Below are 16403 nucleotides of genomic sequence, written 5' to 3' on the forward strand. Positions count from 1 at the left end.
AGGGGAAATGTACCAAAGTCACAGTTGTGTTGAAGGCCAAGTGTACATCAGTCCTCATAAGAGGACCCTACACTTCTGTAAGTTATGTTAAACGGATGTATGCTGACGATACCGAGAATAAAAACTAGGTGGATTAATACAGAAAAACAAAGTTGCACATAAAAACACAAAAATATTTAGAATTTAGACATGACCTTGGCCTTAAAACATGCAGACATAATGTGCCTGGTCTTCATCCATTAAAGTGCACATCTTGTTCCCCGCAGCCCATGATGTGTATGTGTGTGGGCATCTGTTTATGTTTTTGTACATGCTTAGCCTGTATACACGTACGTGGTATGATATATGTGCACATCTGTGTGTGAAGGTTAATTAATTCCCAGGATGGAGGTACACGCTCATAAACACTTTTTTTCATGGTGGTAGGGTTTGTAATTTGGGGATTGAAGCTGACAGAACTTGTACCTTTTCTGCAAAGACCTCAGCTGGTTGCCAAGGGCGATGTTTCCATGACGGCAGTATGGAGGATGACTTTTCTCTCCCTGTTTACCTTGAGGATAATAATCTATAACAGTCTAGGAGAGTGTGCTGTCTTTTGTCAGTGATTTTCAACCTGAGCTCTTATGTCAAAAGCTCTCTTGTCCCGTCAGATCCAAATCCCCAAAGATTCTACTTCAAACAGAGCTATCCATTAACGACTGTTGCTTGTGGTCGTTTTGAAATATTTCCTGACTGGGACATCTACTTAAGGAAATATATAACACACGACTGAAACCGTGAAACTCATTTTGCACTTTTACTCCCTCAAACCCTTAACATTTGATCTGTCGGATAGAAAAACCTTGGGCTCCCCTGTGTGAATGGCTGATGGTTGGTATTCTCTTTGTACTCTGCTCCATGTGAGTTGAGCCTATGGAGGAAATTGTTGGGAGGGAGAGACTGAGTCTGGTTTGGTCTCTGCTTGACTGGGCAGAGATCTTGGGAGGTCAGATGGAACACAGCAGGGGAGATGGACTTTTGTCTCCTGACCTGGGTTTTGCAGTTTTACCGGGCAGAGAGAGAGGGACTAAATTCAGATCTGCCCTCGAATTTCACACCAAGATGCTCAAGATGTCTCTGGGCTTCATAAGGGAGAGAATTCAGGCCTTTACCTGCTAACTGCTGCAGTCACGCCTCCTAGTGCGAGATGAGATTGCCATCTTAAGGAAGAAAAGGAAAGTGCATCCATGTTGATCAGGGCAGCATATCGAGTGTATAAAACTTTTGCTCCATCTTCTGACCAAATGGAGAGAAACAATGTAGTTTGACGAGTTTAGCAAGCTACCAGCTTGCTGGTTATGAAAGGATTTTAGAGGTACAAGCTGCGGAAAAAATTATGGAATCACCACTTTTGGGGGATTTTCATTCAGTTGTTTATTTGATCAAAATAAATTCTGACCCATGCTAAATGTGGAATCACTAACTAATTTGTATTTCTAAAACAGATATCTGCACAAGTCTGAATTTTCAAATAAGTCTGCAGTTCAAACAGAGTGCTTTGAGAGTTTAATATGACAGGACACAACACAGCTGTTTAAACTATGGAAAGGTGTATAAAACTTCCCCAAGATGGTAATTCAGCTCAGAGTGGGGTAAAATGCTGTATGTTCGTTGTTCGCAGTCAGCTTTGTCTTGAAGAAAAACAAACAAAACAGGAATGGTGCAAAAAGGAAGCATGTAGGTTGACCAAGGAAGACGTCAAACAGAAAACTCAAAGCAATGTGCCTAAAGAAATAGGAAATGCACAACTAAAGAGATGAAAAACAAATATGAAGTCAATGTTTGCGAGTGAACTGTGAGATGCTGGCTGAAGGAAATTGGATTTACACCCAAAGAAGTCAAACATAAACCATCTCTAACCCCTAAACAGAAGGAAACAAGGTTACTGTGGGATAAAGAGGAGCAGAACTGAATGAATGTCCTCCATTCCATATGTTTTGCTCTGGGTTATATGTCTATAATGAGCTATGAAGAACAAAAGCACATTAAAATGATAAATGTCTGAAGACCTTTCTACATCCGTGTCAAACCCAGAAAAAAAAGTTAGATTTTTCAGAGTTTCCTCAAATAAAGTGCTTGCTTCTGGCCCTTACACAACACTCCATTTGAATTAAGGTCACTCGGCTTCTCTGAAAGGTTGTTGCTAGAACAGCCTGTGTAATTGTTCTGTGAACTAAATGGACATATTTCCTGACATTTTCCCTTTGAATTTGCTCATACAATTCAGGATTCATTGTTAGATCAATAATGGCAAGCTCTCCTGGTTCACATGCAACAAAAAAGGTCCAGACCATGACACCACCACCACCGTATTTCACAGATGAGAAAAGGTTCTTATTGAGGAATGCAGTGTTTTATTTTTCTTCTAATGGAGTGTCATCCATTTGAACCTTAAGGAGAAAGTGCTTGTCAGCTAGCTAGCTGCACTGCAAAGTTTATTACTTCTAAGAGATTTAAGTTGCAATAAGAGAGGATTGCAGACAACAGCTACAAGTTGCTGGATAAGAATAATATTCTCATCATCACCATGTATGATCTACCAGTTATCAGCTACCCAGCTGAAGTTATAGCTGGCCACAGGTGGAGACAAACACTGCTGATGTTAAGAGATGAGCAGTCCCCACAGTGTGTGGAGGGTTCCATCCAACATCCAGCACCCTGAGTCTTTATGATAAACAAAAAGATGGGAGGAACTATTCATTATGAAACAAGGACAATCCATAAATGCATCAGGAAGATTGCTGATAGATAAATCAGAATTGCATGTGCATGAAGCAACATTTGACAAGAGGAATCCTTAATAAACATCATCAGAGCACACCATAAAAATACCAAAAACCGCACTGTTTGTATCTGCTTTCCATGCATCTTTCTTCCAACATCTGCAGATGCAGCCATTCATAATGAAAAACTTTTGACCCAAGTAACCTCATGTTATGTTTTGTACGGAGGAATTTTAACAAGGACCGCTCCTCCTGTTGATGAAGTGAAGCTGACATCCATAGAGTAGTCAGTCAAGTGAAAAGAATGGGGAAAACAAGCTAATCAAGTAGCCTCAGTCTTAATGTTCCTGTTGGTTCTCATACTGAGCTGTTCTGAGGACAAGGTTTTTCAGTCTCCAGCTGAAGAATGAATAGCTTATGAAATCAAAACACTTTCACTACAAAATAAAGCTTTTGAGGGAACAAGATGGGAAAGTCGCACTGTGTGAACGCTGTTAGGAAAGGCCCCCCTGCGGTCAGTGCAGCTGCTTCGAGAACATCCGGACCCTTTTCCCTCTGAACCCAAAAGCCCTCCATCAAGCTGTACACACACATAAGAACACATGTACTCAGACAAACAGTACAAAGCAGAAAAGTGTCAAGCCTTTAAACTGCTGTAATTACTTGCCGAAGCTTGGAAGAGTGCTGGCTTTGTTCCCTGAAGGCTGGGCGGGTGGGTGAAAGAGCCAATGAGGGGAGAAAAACAAGCAGGAAAAGGGGGAGAGAGGGCCAAGTCGGGGCCAGCGTTGTTTTCTCCCACCACAGCTTCTGCCACATTTGCTCTGTGACCCACAGCCGCAGAGAAATGGAGGATACACCGAAAAAGAAAGAGCAAGAGGGCGAGAAGACAGATGAGGAGGTGGTGCACCTCCGAAGAGAGATCGGGCTGCTGCCTGCTGCGTGCTTCATCATCGGGACAGTGGTGGGCAGTGGGATCTTCATCGCTCCAAAGGGAGTCTTGATGAACAGTGGCAGTGTGGGGCTGTCTCTGCTGGTGTGGGCACTGTGTGGCATCCTCTCTTTGTTTGGTAAGATGATTCACACCTTCGGTCTTGGTCAAAAATCACGTCTGCTTGCTTGGATTGTTCATGTATCTATGTGTTATGTATGAGACGTAGCAATAAACTGAATTTACAGCAAAAGCTTCAAATATTCTTACTTATTTCACTGTTTTTCAGAGTTTGTTAGAATTCTTTTTTCAAATGCCAAGCACTGAACTTGATATTGTACTATTAAAAAGAAGTCGAAATCTTGAAACTAAAAAAAAGAAAGTTCTTTCTGATTTAAAAAAAAAAAAAAAGTCAAAATGGGAAATTTTGTTTGCAAACCGTGGACACAGCATCATCTGATCTACAGAGAAGTGATGCCATCCACACCATCAATGCTATGGATATGTTTGGGTTTTGGGGCAAAATAGGCTACCATTCTGAATGTGTTACAACAGCAGAGTAAAGTACTGTGGGTGCTAAACTGATCTGCCTGCCATCCAACCTGTCTGACTGACCCTTTATGAAACAAGAAGTACGACAAAGGCAGCTCCAAACTGCTGCTGAATAGGAAAAGAGTCTCCGAACCACAGTTTTCAAACCCTTAGCCTACAGAGTGGTGTTAAAAGAAGAATTGGAACTTTTATCTTCTCTTACAGATTACATTCTCTCAAAAAACATGTCATACAAAGATCAACCGTAACGTTATGACCACATGCCTAATATTGAAGACGGCTCTCTTCTTGACACCAAAAAAGACGTCACTCGACCTCTGAAGGCATGTTGTGGTATCTGGCACCAGGCTGTCAGTAACAGATCCTTCAAGTCTTTTATCAGTCGGTGGTGCGTGTCAAAGTAACATCCACATGAGTGGCAGTACTGCGAGTTTCCCAGCGGAGCACTGCCTCCGTCAGCTGTTCTTCTTCCCTTTGTACGTCCTGATTTGAACTCTTCCCCAGTTAAGCTACACACGAGGACCGGGCCATGCACATGATTTAAAAAAAAACAACATGATTAATGAAACCAGGCCGACTTCTTCAACTGCTCTGTGGTCCAGTTCTGGTGTTCATGTGTCCATTCTAGGTGATTTGGTGGTGGACCTGCAGCTCTGCAGCCCCTTACATGTTGTCACCTGATAGTTATGATGTTATGGCTGATTAGTCTACAGCAAATGGAAGCAGTCGCTTTGAAATAGTGTTTCCCTAATTTTCTTCATACACTTCAAAATTACATCAATATTCTAATTAAAATCTAACCCCCACATGTCTCCACTCTCAAAGGGGCCCTGTGCTATGCTGAACTGGGCACCAGCTTTACAAAATCCGGGGGCCACTACACTTATCTACTGGAGACACTGGGGCCCCTTCCTGCTTTTCTGCGACTCTGGGTTGAGTTCTTGTTCATCAGGTAGAGCTTTTTCTGTATTTTCTTTCTGGCTGATTACAATGATTCCAATGCTGAACTTTTACAGCTCCTCTGTTCTTCTCCAGACCAGCTGTGGCTTCTTACGTGTCCCTGGCTTTTGGGCGTTATGTGGTCGAGCCATTCTTTGCACCCTGTGCTGCTCCCACGGTGCTCATCAAACTCGTCAGTATCCTCGGAGTGAGTGAGTGGTTCTATGCCTCTGCATTTTATGTGCAACATCCTTTTCTTTTTTTCTTTTTTTTATCTTCTTTTAATGTAGAATAAGATTAGCAAGAAAGCTGTAAGGCATTCACAAAGCAGTTATCTGTGTCTCCGTAGCATTTGTTGTAGCAATCAACTGCTGGAGTGTGAGCATGGCCTCTCGCACTCAGGTTACTTTGACCTTTATCAAGATGTTTGCTCTGGTCCTCATCATCATCCCTGGTATCATTGCACTGGCCAAAGGTAGGAGGATGTAATTGTTAGTTCTGTAAGTACAGGTGGCTTTCAAACAAGAGGTCACATTCTCTCCTGTTTTGTATCTTCTTTGCAGGAAAGACGGAAAATTTCCAGAATGGTTTTGAGGTTGACTCATTAACACTGGATAGGTTGCCACTGGCCTTCTATAACGGCCTATATGCTTATGGTGGATGGTAAGCAAGCACACCATAGTATGTGCACCGGTACAGTTATTCATCAAGTACTCACCCTGTGTCTGGGCTGTTTTTCCTTCAGGTTTTATCTGAACTTTGTCACAGAGGAGGTTATAAACCCAAACAGGTATTTTGCTTTTGACACCTACTTCAGCCTTTCCATTTTTGAAAACCCACCTGCCTACAAAGGGGCCATTTTGTTTCTGTTTGCATCCTCTTGTCAGAAACATCCCGCTGGCAATAATCTGCTCCATGGTGGCCGTGACAGTCTTCTATGTGCTTGTTAACGTGGCCTACTACACCATGATGACCCCTGCTGAGCTGCTGGTGTCTGATGCTGTGGCCGTGGTCAGTGCTGTGGAATATTACACGATAAAGCGTTCAAATCAAAGGGAAAAGTTGAGTACAGTTTGGTCCCATCTGGTGTTTGTGTCCCTGCAGACGTTTGCCAACCGTGCTCTTCAGGGACTGGCCTCTGTAATTCCTATTCTCGTGGCCTTATCTTGCCTCGGAGCGCTTAACGGTGGCTTCTTTGGGTCACCCAGGTAACACGAGGACAGACAGGCTATTTTTGTGTATTTCTCAGTGCATGATTGATGTGAACAGAGAGTTTTGCTTCGCAGGATGCTGTTTGTGGGCGCCAGAGAGGGCCACTGGCCACAGATCTTCTGCATGATTCATATCCGCAGACGCACACCTTTACCTGCTGTGCTTTTCCTGGTGAAGTGCTTCCCGTACATTAGAAATTACTTTGACTTTTTGAAAGAAAACACTTCAAAAGATGATTAACATAAGACAAGATATGGACCACAAAAATGAACTGAAGAATATTATTTGCTGTAAAACATTGTGAACTTTAACTTCCGTTAATCTAAAATGATACTATTTTATTAGTATGTCTCAATTAATATCGTTTTATATCTATATTTAGTCATTTTGTATCTCACTCATGTTTAATCCTTTTGAAAAATGCATATATAACCAGAATAAACAGATGTGCAGATCTCATGAACCAATATTAGATTCTCAGGCGAACATATAAGATATTGTGTGACAGTTCAAAGACTCTCCGGCAGTATGTGACAGAACCTGTTTTTCCTGTCTGTCTACAGTACCCTTTGGTGGTGTTGATGCTTATCACCGGAGAGATCTACCAGCTCATCAACTTTGCCTCCTTTTCTCGCTGGTTTTTCATCGCCTTGGCAACCTTAGGCATGCTCATCCACAGATATCGTTTCCCGCATCACTCAAGGCCTTTCAAGGTTAGCGTATTGTTCTGAGTTGTAAAGCCTCTTCAACAAACTGACCAGACTGCTTCATTTATTCTGATTAATGACCCAAAGGTGCCCTTGGTCATCGCAGTCACCTTCACAGTGGTCTGTTTCTTCATCGTGGGTCTCTCGCTTTACTCGGACCCCTGGAACACAGGACAAAGCTGCGCCCTCACTCTGACTGGGGTGCCAGTTTACTACGTGACCATCTATCGCTTTCGGCTGCCTCGCAGATGGAGGCACATCTTCAGTAAGTTATTTCTGGGCTACGTTTGCCATCTCAAACTTGTAGCTTCTGGAGGGTTAGATCAGCTTCTTTAAAGACGGAAATGCTCAAATCCTGGGATGACTCTGACTTTCTCCCATGTTCCCAGACTATTGCAGCAAGCAGCTGCAGATCCTTCTGGAAGTGGCTCAACAGGAAGTCCAGACGTACTGAAGACCTCCCCCCAAACTGTTTTCAGATGACTAAACCAGCGTTTGGAGCATTCATTTTACACTAAAACAGTAGACAAAATACAGTGAAACTATGCTGGAAACTAAAACCTATCAATGTTTCATATACTGTGAAGTTTAGCAGTGTAATATCTCTTGGTATGTCTTATGAATGAGGAACCTTTTGAACTTTTAACGCTTTGCTTCAGATGAGAATATTTTTTACATAGTTTCATGAGAACAAATGAAGACTTCAGATCCCAGAAGGTCTATAAATTGTTTCAGTTTTTATTCAAACATAAATAGAAATAAACAATCATGCGCATACACAGGGACTTCAATGTTACTGGAACCCAGCATGTGCCAGGCTGTAGAAATTGCACCTCATCCTTGTGCACGGATTAAATGTAATCTGCGTCAAACAGGTTGAACTGTATTCATGGTCAAAAACACTACTCAATAAAGCCCTGATGTTTTGGGAGGAACCAAGAACTGTATGGTTGTCTTAGTAACAGCAACTTCAGGGAAACAGGACGAAGCTTCTAAAACTGTTCCAAACCACAGCTTTTCACGCGGGACTGATCGTAAAAATGAATTTACAGCACAGAACCTGACATGTAAACTCACCTGAAAAGGACATATGGAAGCCATACATTATTTTGTGGTATCCTCAGAAATAGGTAGAGCCCATTCTACACTCCCACACAGTGCTGCGAAAAACAGTCGAGAATCCCCCCCATTTATCCTGTTTGTGCTTCATAACCAAGAAGAATGCTGGATAAATACAAAATATTCTGTATTTTGTGCCCTAAGATGTGCAATTTGCTGTTGATGTAAAGTCACTGCATGCAAAATGCCCCTCTGTGTGGGTATAAAGCGCCCGGAAGTTGATACTGGCACACTAAAAAAAAAAGAATGAGGACAATTCTACCACTTATACAAGACAGTTCTATTGCTGTTAGTGCTATTTGTAATACATCGTTATTGCTAGTCTAACTTGGCTCCATAAATCTAATTGAACCAATGACACAGAAGCATCCTGCTCGCTGATCAGATATCACATCGTTTCCATTTCTAGATGGAAACTGTAAATCATATATTAAAATTGTGCAAATCAACATTTGTATACACTTACATATTTCTTTTCTCAAGCAATTCCTTTGAAAGACAGACAGAGAATGATGCTGGGATGAGAGACGGATCAGAAAGGGAGGCACATATAAAATGCTTCCTGTGAAGAATTTCCGATCCAAAAAGACAGAAGACACATCGAAGCTGTTAAGTGTGTCAGCCGATGAGGAAATGAAGGGAGCCGGAAATGACCTGAAACATCCAACCACGAGAAATGAGCAGCCTGGTTACTAAAGCTGAAGTCTCCCTGTGATTTCTCAAAGATCAGACTTCAGTCCACACGGCAGCCAGGAGAAAGCAAAGCAGATGCAAAAGAAAGAAAACCAAAAATGGACCTCGGACCAATTCTGAAAGCGACTGAGCCTTTCCAACCCCCTGTGACTTGACACCAAAAGAAACAACCGGACCCTAGAAACTGAGAGGCAGAGCGCATTCATCATGCTACACCTGCATTTTGGCTGCGAAGGCACATTTAAACAAAGATGACAACATCAGCTGACACTTTTGTGAAGTGCATATATTCCCAAACAACACTTTGCCAAAGGCCTAATATCTACTGAAGTGGTTGAGTTGTGGTCAAGCAGAAAAGCAAAGTCGATGTGAGTCTGCAGAGTGCCACCGCAAGCTTTCAAATGAGTAAAACTATCAAAAATTACATTTACCTTCGAGCCATACACCAGCTTATTTATCATTTCTCCCCAAGGAGGCGAATTATCTTCACTGTGGAAGACATTTTCTCTTTAACTTGCATGTAGGGTGGCAGACACATAGATTTGCACCTGCTTGCAGTTTCGGTGTCTTTTCTCGCCTGTAGTGTTTGAAAATGAGTTGCCCAAACAAAACCATGCAAATGAGCCTTCAGGCTACTTAAACTGATTGAGGAACTCGGACCAGCTGATATTGGCTGTGCCGAGGTCCTCGTCATCCAGACCAGAGAAGCTAATGTCCACCAGAATCTTGCTGAGGCTGTCGTTCATGGTGTCCAGGACGAGGCCCTCTGTGATGGAGCGGTTCGCTGGTGCGCTGCCTCCTCCCTGCAGCAGCTCTCTGGAGCAGCTGCTCGGGGGGTGTTTGACAGGCGACTCTGCTGGTCCGGCGACTCTGGAGGGAGCTGAAGTGAGCAGCTCCCTGGGTGAGTTAAACAGAGGCAAGTCTTTAAAGGGAGTGCCGCTGAAGCTGAAGGTGGTGTAGTCGTGTCGGGGGGTGACTGCAGGACCCCCTGGTGTGCGAATAGGGCTGACATCCAGAACACTTTGGCTCCCTTTACTCACAGGAGTCACTTTCCACAGCTCATTAACAACGTTAGAAGTGGGCTTGCTCGGGGTGGAGGAGGTCAGGTGGCTGCTACTTTTTATAGGGGTCTTGAAGGAGAAGTCCCGGTCAGGGCTGTCTTGCCCACACTGGTGCTCATCCAGTTCAGCGTCTCGAACGTCGTGGAATGTCGACGCATCAGACGCTACGCCAGAGTCAAAGAAAGTATTATCTGGGCAGAGGAGAACTGGCTCCTCGTGCAGAGAGTGAACGAGGCGCTGTTTGCGTCGAGAGCTGCTGGCTTGTCTTTTTGTAGGAGCTTTGGGAGTCTCACATTTAATTGGAATGCATACCAGTTCCTCCTTCACCTCCACCTTCAGGTCAGTGTTCTGAGGAGACACAGCCACAGCTGGGATGTCGCTTTGTGTCACCTGTAAGACAGATTACGGTGTCCTTCAAACAACAGCTTCTAAAAACATTTCTACATGGCTCTGGGCTGAAATGATCTCAGGATTTCACACTTAGCTTCTCAAACAGAGGAAGGAAACGCTCGGTGGGTCAATAGTTCTGTTATGTATGATAAAAGCTTCACCTTAGGTGCTATGCGGACTCTCTTGGTTCCTCGTGAAGTGTTCCGTTTCTGCTGGGTGCAAATGGACGTAAAGGAGGCAGATGAGGACGGTAGATACAAAGGGGAGGCAACGGGGATTTGGATGGGAACCAAGTAGGAGTCGGTTCGAGGGAGAAGAGGTTTCATCCTTCTCTCTAAATACAGAAGAGAAACCATGGGAAGAGTTTTCAAACTAAAAAACAATGCCGACATCTATATCACTGCCCCTCCTCCCCTTTCAAAAGCTCTTAACTCACCAGAGCTGATTGGTAGTTTTCTCGCATCAGGAATCATCCTCTTTTGCTGCTGTAAAGAAACCATAAGATGCAGTCACTTTACATAGTCAAAGTGCAACGCTTTTGTAGGCTGACTGTACTTGTGAGTTTGGTCCACTGTTTTTGACCTTTCGTAGCTGTCCCTACTGTAAATGGAGAAAAAAAGGTGCATTTTTAAATCAGTGTACAATATTCATTGTTAGACATGGCATGTGGATACAAAGCCATGTGCGACTTCAGCCTCTCTGAAATTCTTTCTTCCTGCAATGAAAACTTATCCCTTTGACCTCCGGGTGCAGCTACACTTTCTGTCTCCAAAACATCCGTCAACAAACAGGTCTGTGAAACCATTAAACCTCTGACTTTTCTGTCTCCTTCAGCTTCCTGCTCCCTGACCGTGATGTGAAAGTTGTTTTGTAAGAACTGAAACGAAAGCTAAGCAGCCTTACTTGGTGAGGTAACAAAAGCATTGGCCCAGGAACAGGAGGTGTCTTTTGGTCACAATCAGGCTATGGAAAGAAATGTCAAGTGAGAAGGTGGGAGAAAAGAATGAGTATTAAAACTGTCAGATTTAGACTGTGTCAGAAAAGACTCCCAACACCATGGATGACAACAAAAGCTCGCTTCCATGTGGGCACAGATGAATGCGGACTGAGTGAGAGCAACGCTTCAGAATGCTCACCCTGTACACCTGATCAAGAGTGAGGCATCGGTTGGCGTCAGGCCGGATAGTCCAAAAAGAAATCTTCCCATCTGGCGACGTCTCACGGATGAACATGTCGTGCAGAGAGAGGTTATGGCGGATGGAATTCTGCAATCATAAATGAGCGAGAAAAAAAATTAAATAAAATCTTCAGCACTCATTTATCAGTTTCTGATACTCAAAAGATCACTAAGTGAAGTGGATTTCGCTAAAGTACTGAATCACCTTCCATCCTGGTTTGGCCACATCTTTATAGTAAGGAAAGTTGTCCTCAATCCACATGTAAATCTCTTTCAGCGTCATTCTCCTGTTCTTCCTACTGTTTATTGCAAACTGGATCATGGCCATGTAGGAATATGGCGGCCTCTCTGACACGGGTTGCTGGGCAGCCTCTGCATTGGTGTATGTACTGTGTGCCTGTAAATAAACAAAAAAGGACAACAGCACATCTGAGCTGTGACAACTGCTGCTGGGAAATCTGCCTAATTACTTTCAAGTGTCAGAAACGATTCTGACACTTTGCCCTCAAGGAAAAATAACAATAATTATTTATTCAAGAGCAACTTTGACACTGCGTTTGGGATTGTCCACGAAGCAGTTGTCAAATGGGGATGAAATCAAAGGAACATCAGCAAGATTAATCTTTACTTTTACTGTATCGTGTGTTAATATCAGATACATACTGGTTCCACCAAATTAACTTCCATTATGGCACTTAAACAAAAAAACAAAACAATCAAAAATTCCAAATCCAACAACACATTCTGCAGTCTGAACCCTGTGGCTGTCACTGTAAATCACATTGTAGTGACATTCTAAAGAGATAGATGGCTTAATGGATGGTCTCAGGGGACATGCTAACACATGTCTGAGATCAGTATTCCTGCCACACAAGTATCTGTTTGCACATCACCAGGAAAAATCCCAAGGAGGTGGCAAGAGGGAGCAGCTGACCTGTAAAGTCTGTGATGCTGGAATTTGGTTCTCCTTGTTGGCCATCTGCTTTGCCGGTTCTGGTTCTAAGGCACATGTGCTCATTCTGCCCAGCCACTGGATATTGGTGAGGCTGTCATCTAAAGGACCGTAATTTGCATCCTTATTCACTGGTAAAGAAAAGTTAAGAACAGCACTTTAAAAAAAAAAAAAAAAAGGGATTAAATGTAAAACACCATGACACTCAGATGTTAAAAGATAAAAAACATTAGCTCTTATTCTTAAAGCATAGCTCAATGAAATGAAAAAACTCCATACATGGTTTGACTCCAATGAGAGGTTTGGCGTCAGGGGAGTTGTGCATAGTTCCTCCTTTATCTGGTTGCCCAACTGTTCTACTAGAACTGGATGTTCCTCCAGCAGCAGCCTCACAAGTAGATCCATCGTCCCGGCTGCTACTCTCACTTAGAAGGATGAACTTGTTTGGGCCCTGGACACCACACTCTTTGCCTTTGGCAGTGAGGGCACCAATGACACTTTGAAGATCAGCCGTTTTGGGAATGACAACCACCTGAGTGTCAGACATTGAAGGGTGATCCATAATGCGGATACCATCAGGGAAGCACTGACTGACAGTTGATTTTGTAGGGTCTTTGGAGCCCGGTGCATCAGGCTGGCTGTGCGTGTCAGCCGGTGCTGGTTCATTGAGCTGAAAAGGTAGTTTTCTTCTTTTGAGGATCAGGGGTCTCCTTGGGCTCCGTCTCATGGTCAAATCAATCAATAATCCCTTCACTTTTACTGGTATTCTGAAGAAAAGAAAAAAACAGTAAGAAAAATACAGACGTTTGAGTCAAATGTTTTTAAAACCTGCTCAACATTGTGGAAGAGAAGAAAAAATAATATAGATCAATCCGTGCCAACTAGAAATACCGGGAGATAAACGTTAAGCTTTAAAAAAAGGTTAGAAGAAGTGGATTTTAGGTTCGTACCGTTAGCTCGGGCTGGATACAATCTGTTCTTCGCTAATCTATGTAAAATGAGGATAGGAACAATTTCATAACAGCTACCAATTAGATCACACTGTAGTTACACTCTTCAGACGGACTAAATATTCGTCAGACGAAATTCAAGTCCGCATTGTCCATGTGTCGGCTATTTAGCTCCGCAACTGCTCAGTTACGAAGCTAATTTTCACCCGTTGTGATGTTCCCTAGCGACTTGCGCCTTCTAGAACAGCAGTCGTTAGCTAGTGTCACGCCAACAGTTGACGCGTTTAACTATGTAACGTTTCCTTGTACACTCAAAGCGCATATGCACTGAGACATTATTCATTAAAAATACAACTAAAACTATGACAATACTCGTGGACATTTTGAGCTAATGGTCCATTAGACAGCATCCGGCATAAAAATAACTGATTAATAGTATGACATTGACGGCGCTTGCATTGAGCTCAGGGTGGCATTATTTTAACACACACACATACACGAGTAACACGTTGCGTAGATACTTTGCATTACTTGTGCTTAGTCTCGCTAAACCTGAGGAAAATAGTATCGGATGAATAAAGCTAGTGTTACAACCTATGTTAGGCTAGGTCAGCTAGGTGGCTAGCCGTCACCACATCTAGCTAACTACACTTTTATAACGAAGAGCAAAGCCATAAAACGAAGCCAGACCTTCATATTACTGCAATGTTTCAGGCAATTCCACTTGGCTGGACTCCGACCTGAAGTTGAACTTCTTGGTTCATATTCGCTTTTCAATCGAACACCTGTGATATCCACAACGCTATTTTCTTTAATGTTATTTACATGTCGTCAACTTGATTATGCGATTTTGAATTTTGGCGCTGTGGGTGCGCGTCCGTCACTTTGATCACGTGGTAAAAATGGCCCAATAGCAACTTGAGAACACATGAGACTCGGCCCGGTAGGTGGCGGTAATGCGCCTGTGTATTCGTTTGCCAGTCGCTGTTTATATCAAAAGAAAGAAAAAGAAGAGGAGAACCGGGAAATTAAAACAACAAGACAGAAAACACAAAAGTCAGTGTAGGCTATGCGAAGAAGATTACAAATTTTTATATTACGTATCAGCTATGTATATGTGATGGGAATGTATATGGCAGAGATCCACACAATATGGTACGTACAGAAATGGACTTGTAGCTCGGAGTGAAAACATTCAAATAAATGCTGTTTGATGTGGATATTTGAACTGTACCACATCCTTGGTATGTTAGAAAAAATCAGGTATTTGCATTGGGGCTATTTTCATACGTTGTTTCTGTTTTCGTTCCATTAGATGCTCAAGAATGATTTATATTAATGCCCCGCAAAGTTTCAAAGACAGACAAACCTGCCCTGCAGTTCCTCGAGCGGCCTGCGTGTGGCGCCAGACTCCAAAATGTGCCCGAAGTCCGAGCTGCACTCAATCCCAAAGATTTTTTCTGTGAGACACCAACACACAACAGCTCAACTCTTAATTCCTGGGTAAGTTATTTTGATCCTAAATATATTTTAAGATGCAGAATTTTGATGCTTAAGTGTTTAACATGTCAATAAATCTGTTGTGCCGTAAAGTCTGCAGTTGAATATAATCAATCAGCATCTCACAACATAAAGTGGATACAGCCACCGGAATAGTCTAAAATATGAGTTTTGAATGGGTACATAATACTCTCTCTATTAAATGTAATGAAAAAACAATTCATCCCAAAGGGAAACGATAGAAATTGTGATAAACATGGCACAAAGAGCAAAATAGTTTGGAAGTGCAGAGGGATGCAGTAAGTTGTTGTGATTCTAGTTGCCATTCTTTTTGCTAACCGGGCTCTCAATCTTTCAGGTAAACCCACAATTTGACAGTTCTGCTGCTGGACTTCCGGTGAGGCGGGGGAGAAGAAAATGCCTGTCTGCTACAAGCATCCTTGATAGTTGCAGTCAGCTGTCCAGAAAGAACAGTGTGCACAAATACCCCTCTCTGCCATTTCAGACTGGGTCAAAAGAGCAGTCGCATAAACCGAAGAGCACGCGCACGAAGAAAGGTGCAGAGTGCACTGTTGCGTCTAATGTCAGAAATCAACCACGGGAGTCGGGCCAAAGCAAAAGGACAGTTTCAAGTGCACAGAGCAGAGACACACCAAAGAGACAGTTGTCCACAATCAGGAAAAGGAATGCGGAAACATTTTCAGATGGTGGTGTGTCCGGCGACAGGTGTTTGGAGCAACCTGAAATGCCACCTGCAGAAGTGATCGAGAGTTGCAGGATTCCAGCAGATGGCGCCTCAACACCTGCTTCTAACGATTTTAGTAACACTGAGGTCGGCAATGTCAGCTCACCGCCTGATGTGGACACTCCAAAAATAAGGCACGAAGGGAGCAGTTGTCCCTCCTCTCCCTCTGTACATTCACTACTGGCTCAGCCGCGTACACCACCATGTAATCCACTACCTGATGTATTGGTAGCTGATACACCAGAGAGAGATTATGGGGTGAAAGTGACATGGAGGAGGAGAAGGGGTTGGATGTTAATGTTAAAAGAGAGGGGTCACCTTTCTGAATCAGATGTGTTAATTCATTGCTGATGTCTGAGTCTTTTTTTTTTTTCAGCTCTAAACTTCATAATGATAGATAGGCTGTTCTTATGAAATTTCTCTTGCACACCCCTGACACTTATGACTAATAGGAGTCAGATGAGTGAATAAGCCAAACTGCAGTTTAATGGCTGCACTATTAAAAGAGTGATGCATAATCCAGTTATGCTTTACTGTTACAATGTTGTAAATCAGAGATGATCCTCATAATCAGACCCGACCCTGTGCTTAACACAAGCCAAGCTTGTCAGGCTTTTGTCTTAAATCAGCTGTATGGAAAAAAAAATTGAGTCCAGTTGGACTGTATCACATATTTAAAAATGGACTTATATGCATATGATTCAATGGTTATATAT

At 42.9% G+C, this 16403-nt stretch overlaps 3 protein-coding genes across 4 annotated transcripts; 2 read left to right on the forward strand and 1 right to left on the reverse strand.

The window, feature by feature from the left end:
* The first annotated feature begins 3383 nt into the window (after nt 1–3383).
* Nucleotides 3384–8047, forward strand: LOC140282974 (cystine/glutamate transporter). Its single transcript, XM_072377579.1, has 12 exons — nt 3384–3829; nt 5068–5194; nt 5278–5393; nt 5531–5656; nt 5745–5844; nt 5927–5971; nt 6069–6192; nt 6286–6389; nt 6468–6564; nt 6957–7106; nt 7188–7365; nt 7490–8047. The coding sequence occupies exons 1-12, from the start codon at nt 3607–3609 to the stop codon at nt 7552–7554; spliced, it is 1455 nt and encodes a 484-aa protein (XP_072233680.1). The 5' UTR covers nt 3384–3606; the 3' UTR covers nt 7555–8047.
* Nucleotides 7819–14282, reverse strand: foxm1 (forkhead box M1). 2 transcript variants are annotated; one of them, XM_072377577.1, is made up of 9 exons: nt 14133–14282; nt 12772–13259; nt 12475–12623; nt 11746–11937; nt 11500–11628; nt 11267–11326; nt 10800–10848; nt 10525–10697; nt 7819–10363 (listed from the first exon to the last, which is right to left on the reverse strand). In XM_072377577.1, the coding sequence occupies exons 2-9, from the start codon at nt 13217–13219 to the stop codon at nt 9545–9547; spliced, it is 2019 nt and encodes a 672-aa protein (XP_072233678.1). In that variant the 5' UTR covers nt 13220–13259; nt 14133–14282; the 3' UTR covers nt 7819–9544. The 2 variants fall into 2 exon arrangements, with proteins under 2 accessions (XP_072233678.1, XP_072233679.1); XM_072377578.1 differs by lacking the exon at nt 11267–11326.
* Nucleotides 14283–14470: 188 nt separating this feature from the next.
* rhno1 (RAD9-HUS1-RAD1 interacting nuclear orphan 1) lies at nt 14471–16038 on the forward strand. Its single transcript, XM_072377392.1, has 3 exons — nt 14471–14597; nt 14758–14945; nt 15301–16038. The coding sequence occupies exons 2-3, from the start codon at nt 14781–14783 to the stop codon at nt 16036–16038; spliced, it is 903 nt and encodes a 300-aa protein (XP_072233493.1). The 5' UTR covers nt 14471–14597; nt 14758–14780.
* The last annotated feature ends 365 nt before the right edge of the window (nt 16039–16403 follow it).

Source organism: Leuresthes tenuis, unplaced genomic scaffold (assembly GCF_036924035.1).
Source record: "Leuresthes tenuis unplaced genomic scaffold, fLeuTen1.0.hap1 SCAF_23, whole genome shotgun sequence".
Lineage (NCBI taxonomy): Eukaryota > Metazoa > Chordata > Actinopteri > Atheriniformes > Atherinopsidae > Leuresthes > Leuresthes tenuis.

Coding starts and splice junctions, on each gene's coding strand:
- rhno1 (XM_072377392.1), top strand. CDS start 14,781: ATGCCCCGCAAAGTTTCAAAGACAGACAAACCTGCCCTGCAGTTCCTC. Junction 14,946..15,300: donor GCTCAACTCTTAATTCCTGG/GTAAGTTATTTT, acceptor TCAATCTTTCAG/GTAAACCCACAATTTGACAG.
- foxm1 (XM_072377577.1), bottom strand. CDS start 13,219: ATGAGACGGAGCCCAAGGAGACCCCTGATCCTCAAAAGAAGAAAACTA. Junction 11,629..11,745: donor TGGCCAAACCAGGATGGAAG/GTGATTCAGTAC, acceptor TTATGATTGCAG/AATTCCATCCGCCATAACCT. Junction 11,327..11,499: donor CTCTTGATCAGGTGTACAGG/GTGAGCATTCTG, acceptor TTCTTTCCATAG/CCTGATTGTGACCAAAAGAC.
- LOC140282974 (XM_072377579.1), top strand. CDS start 3,607: ATGGAGGATACACCGAAAAAGAAAGAGCAAGAGGGCGAGAAGACAGAT. Junction 5,394..5,530: donor CGTCAGTATCCTCGGAGTGA/GTGAGTGGTTCT, acceptor GTGTCTCCGTAG/CATTTGTTGTAGCAATCAAC. Junction 5,972..6,068: donor GAGGTTATAAACCCAAACAG/GTATTTTGCTTT, acceptor TCCTCTTGTCAG/AAACATCCCGCTGGCAATAA.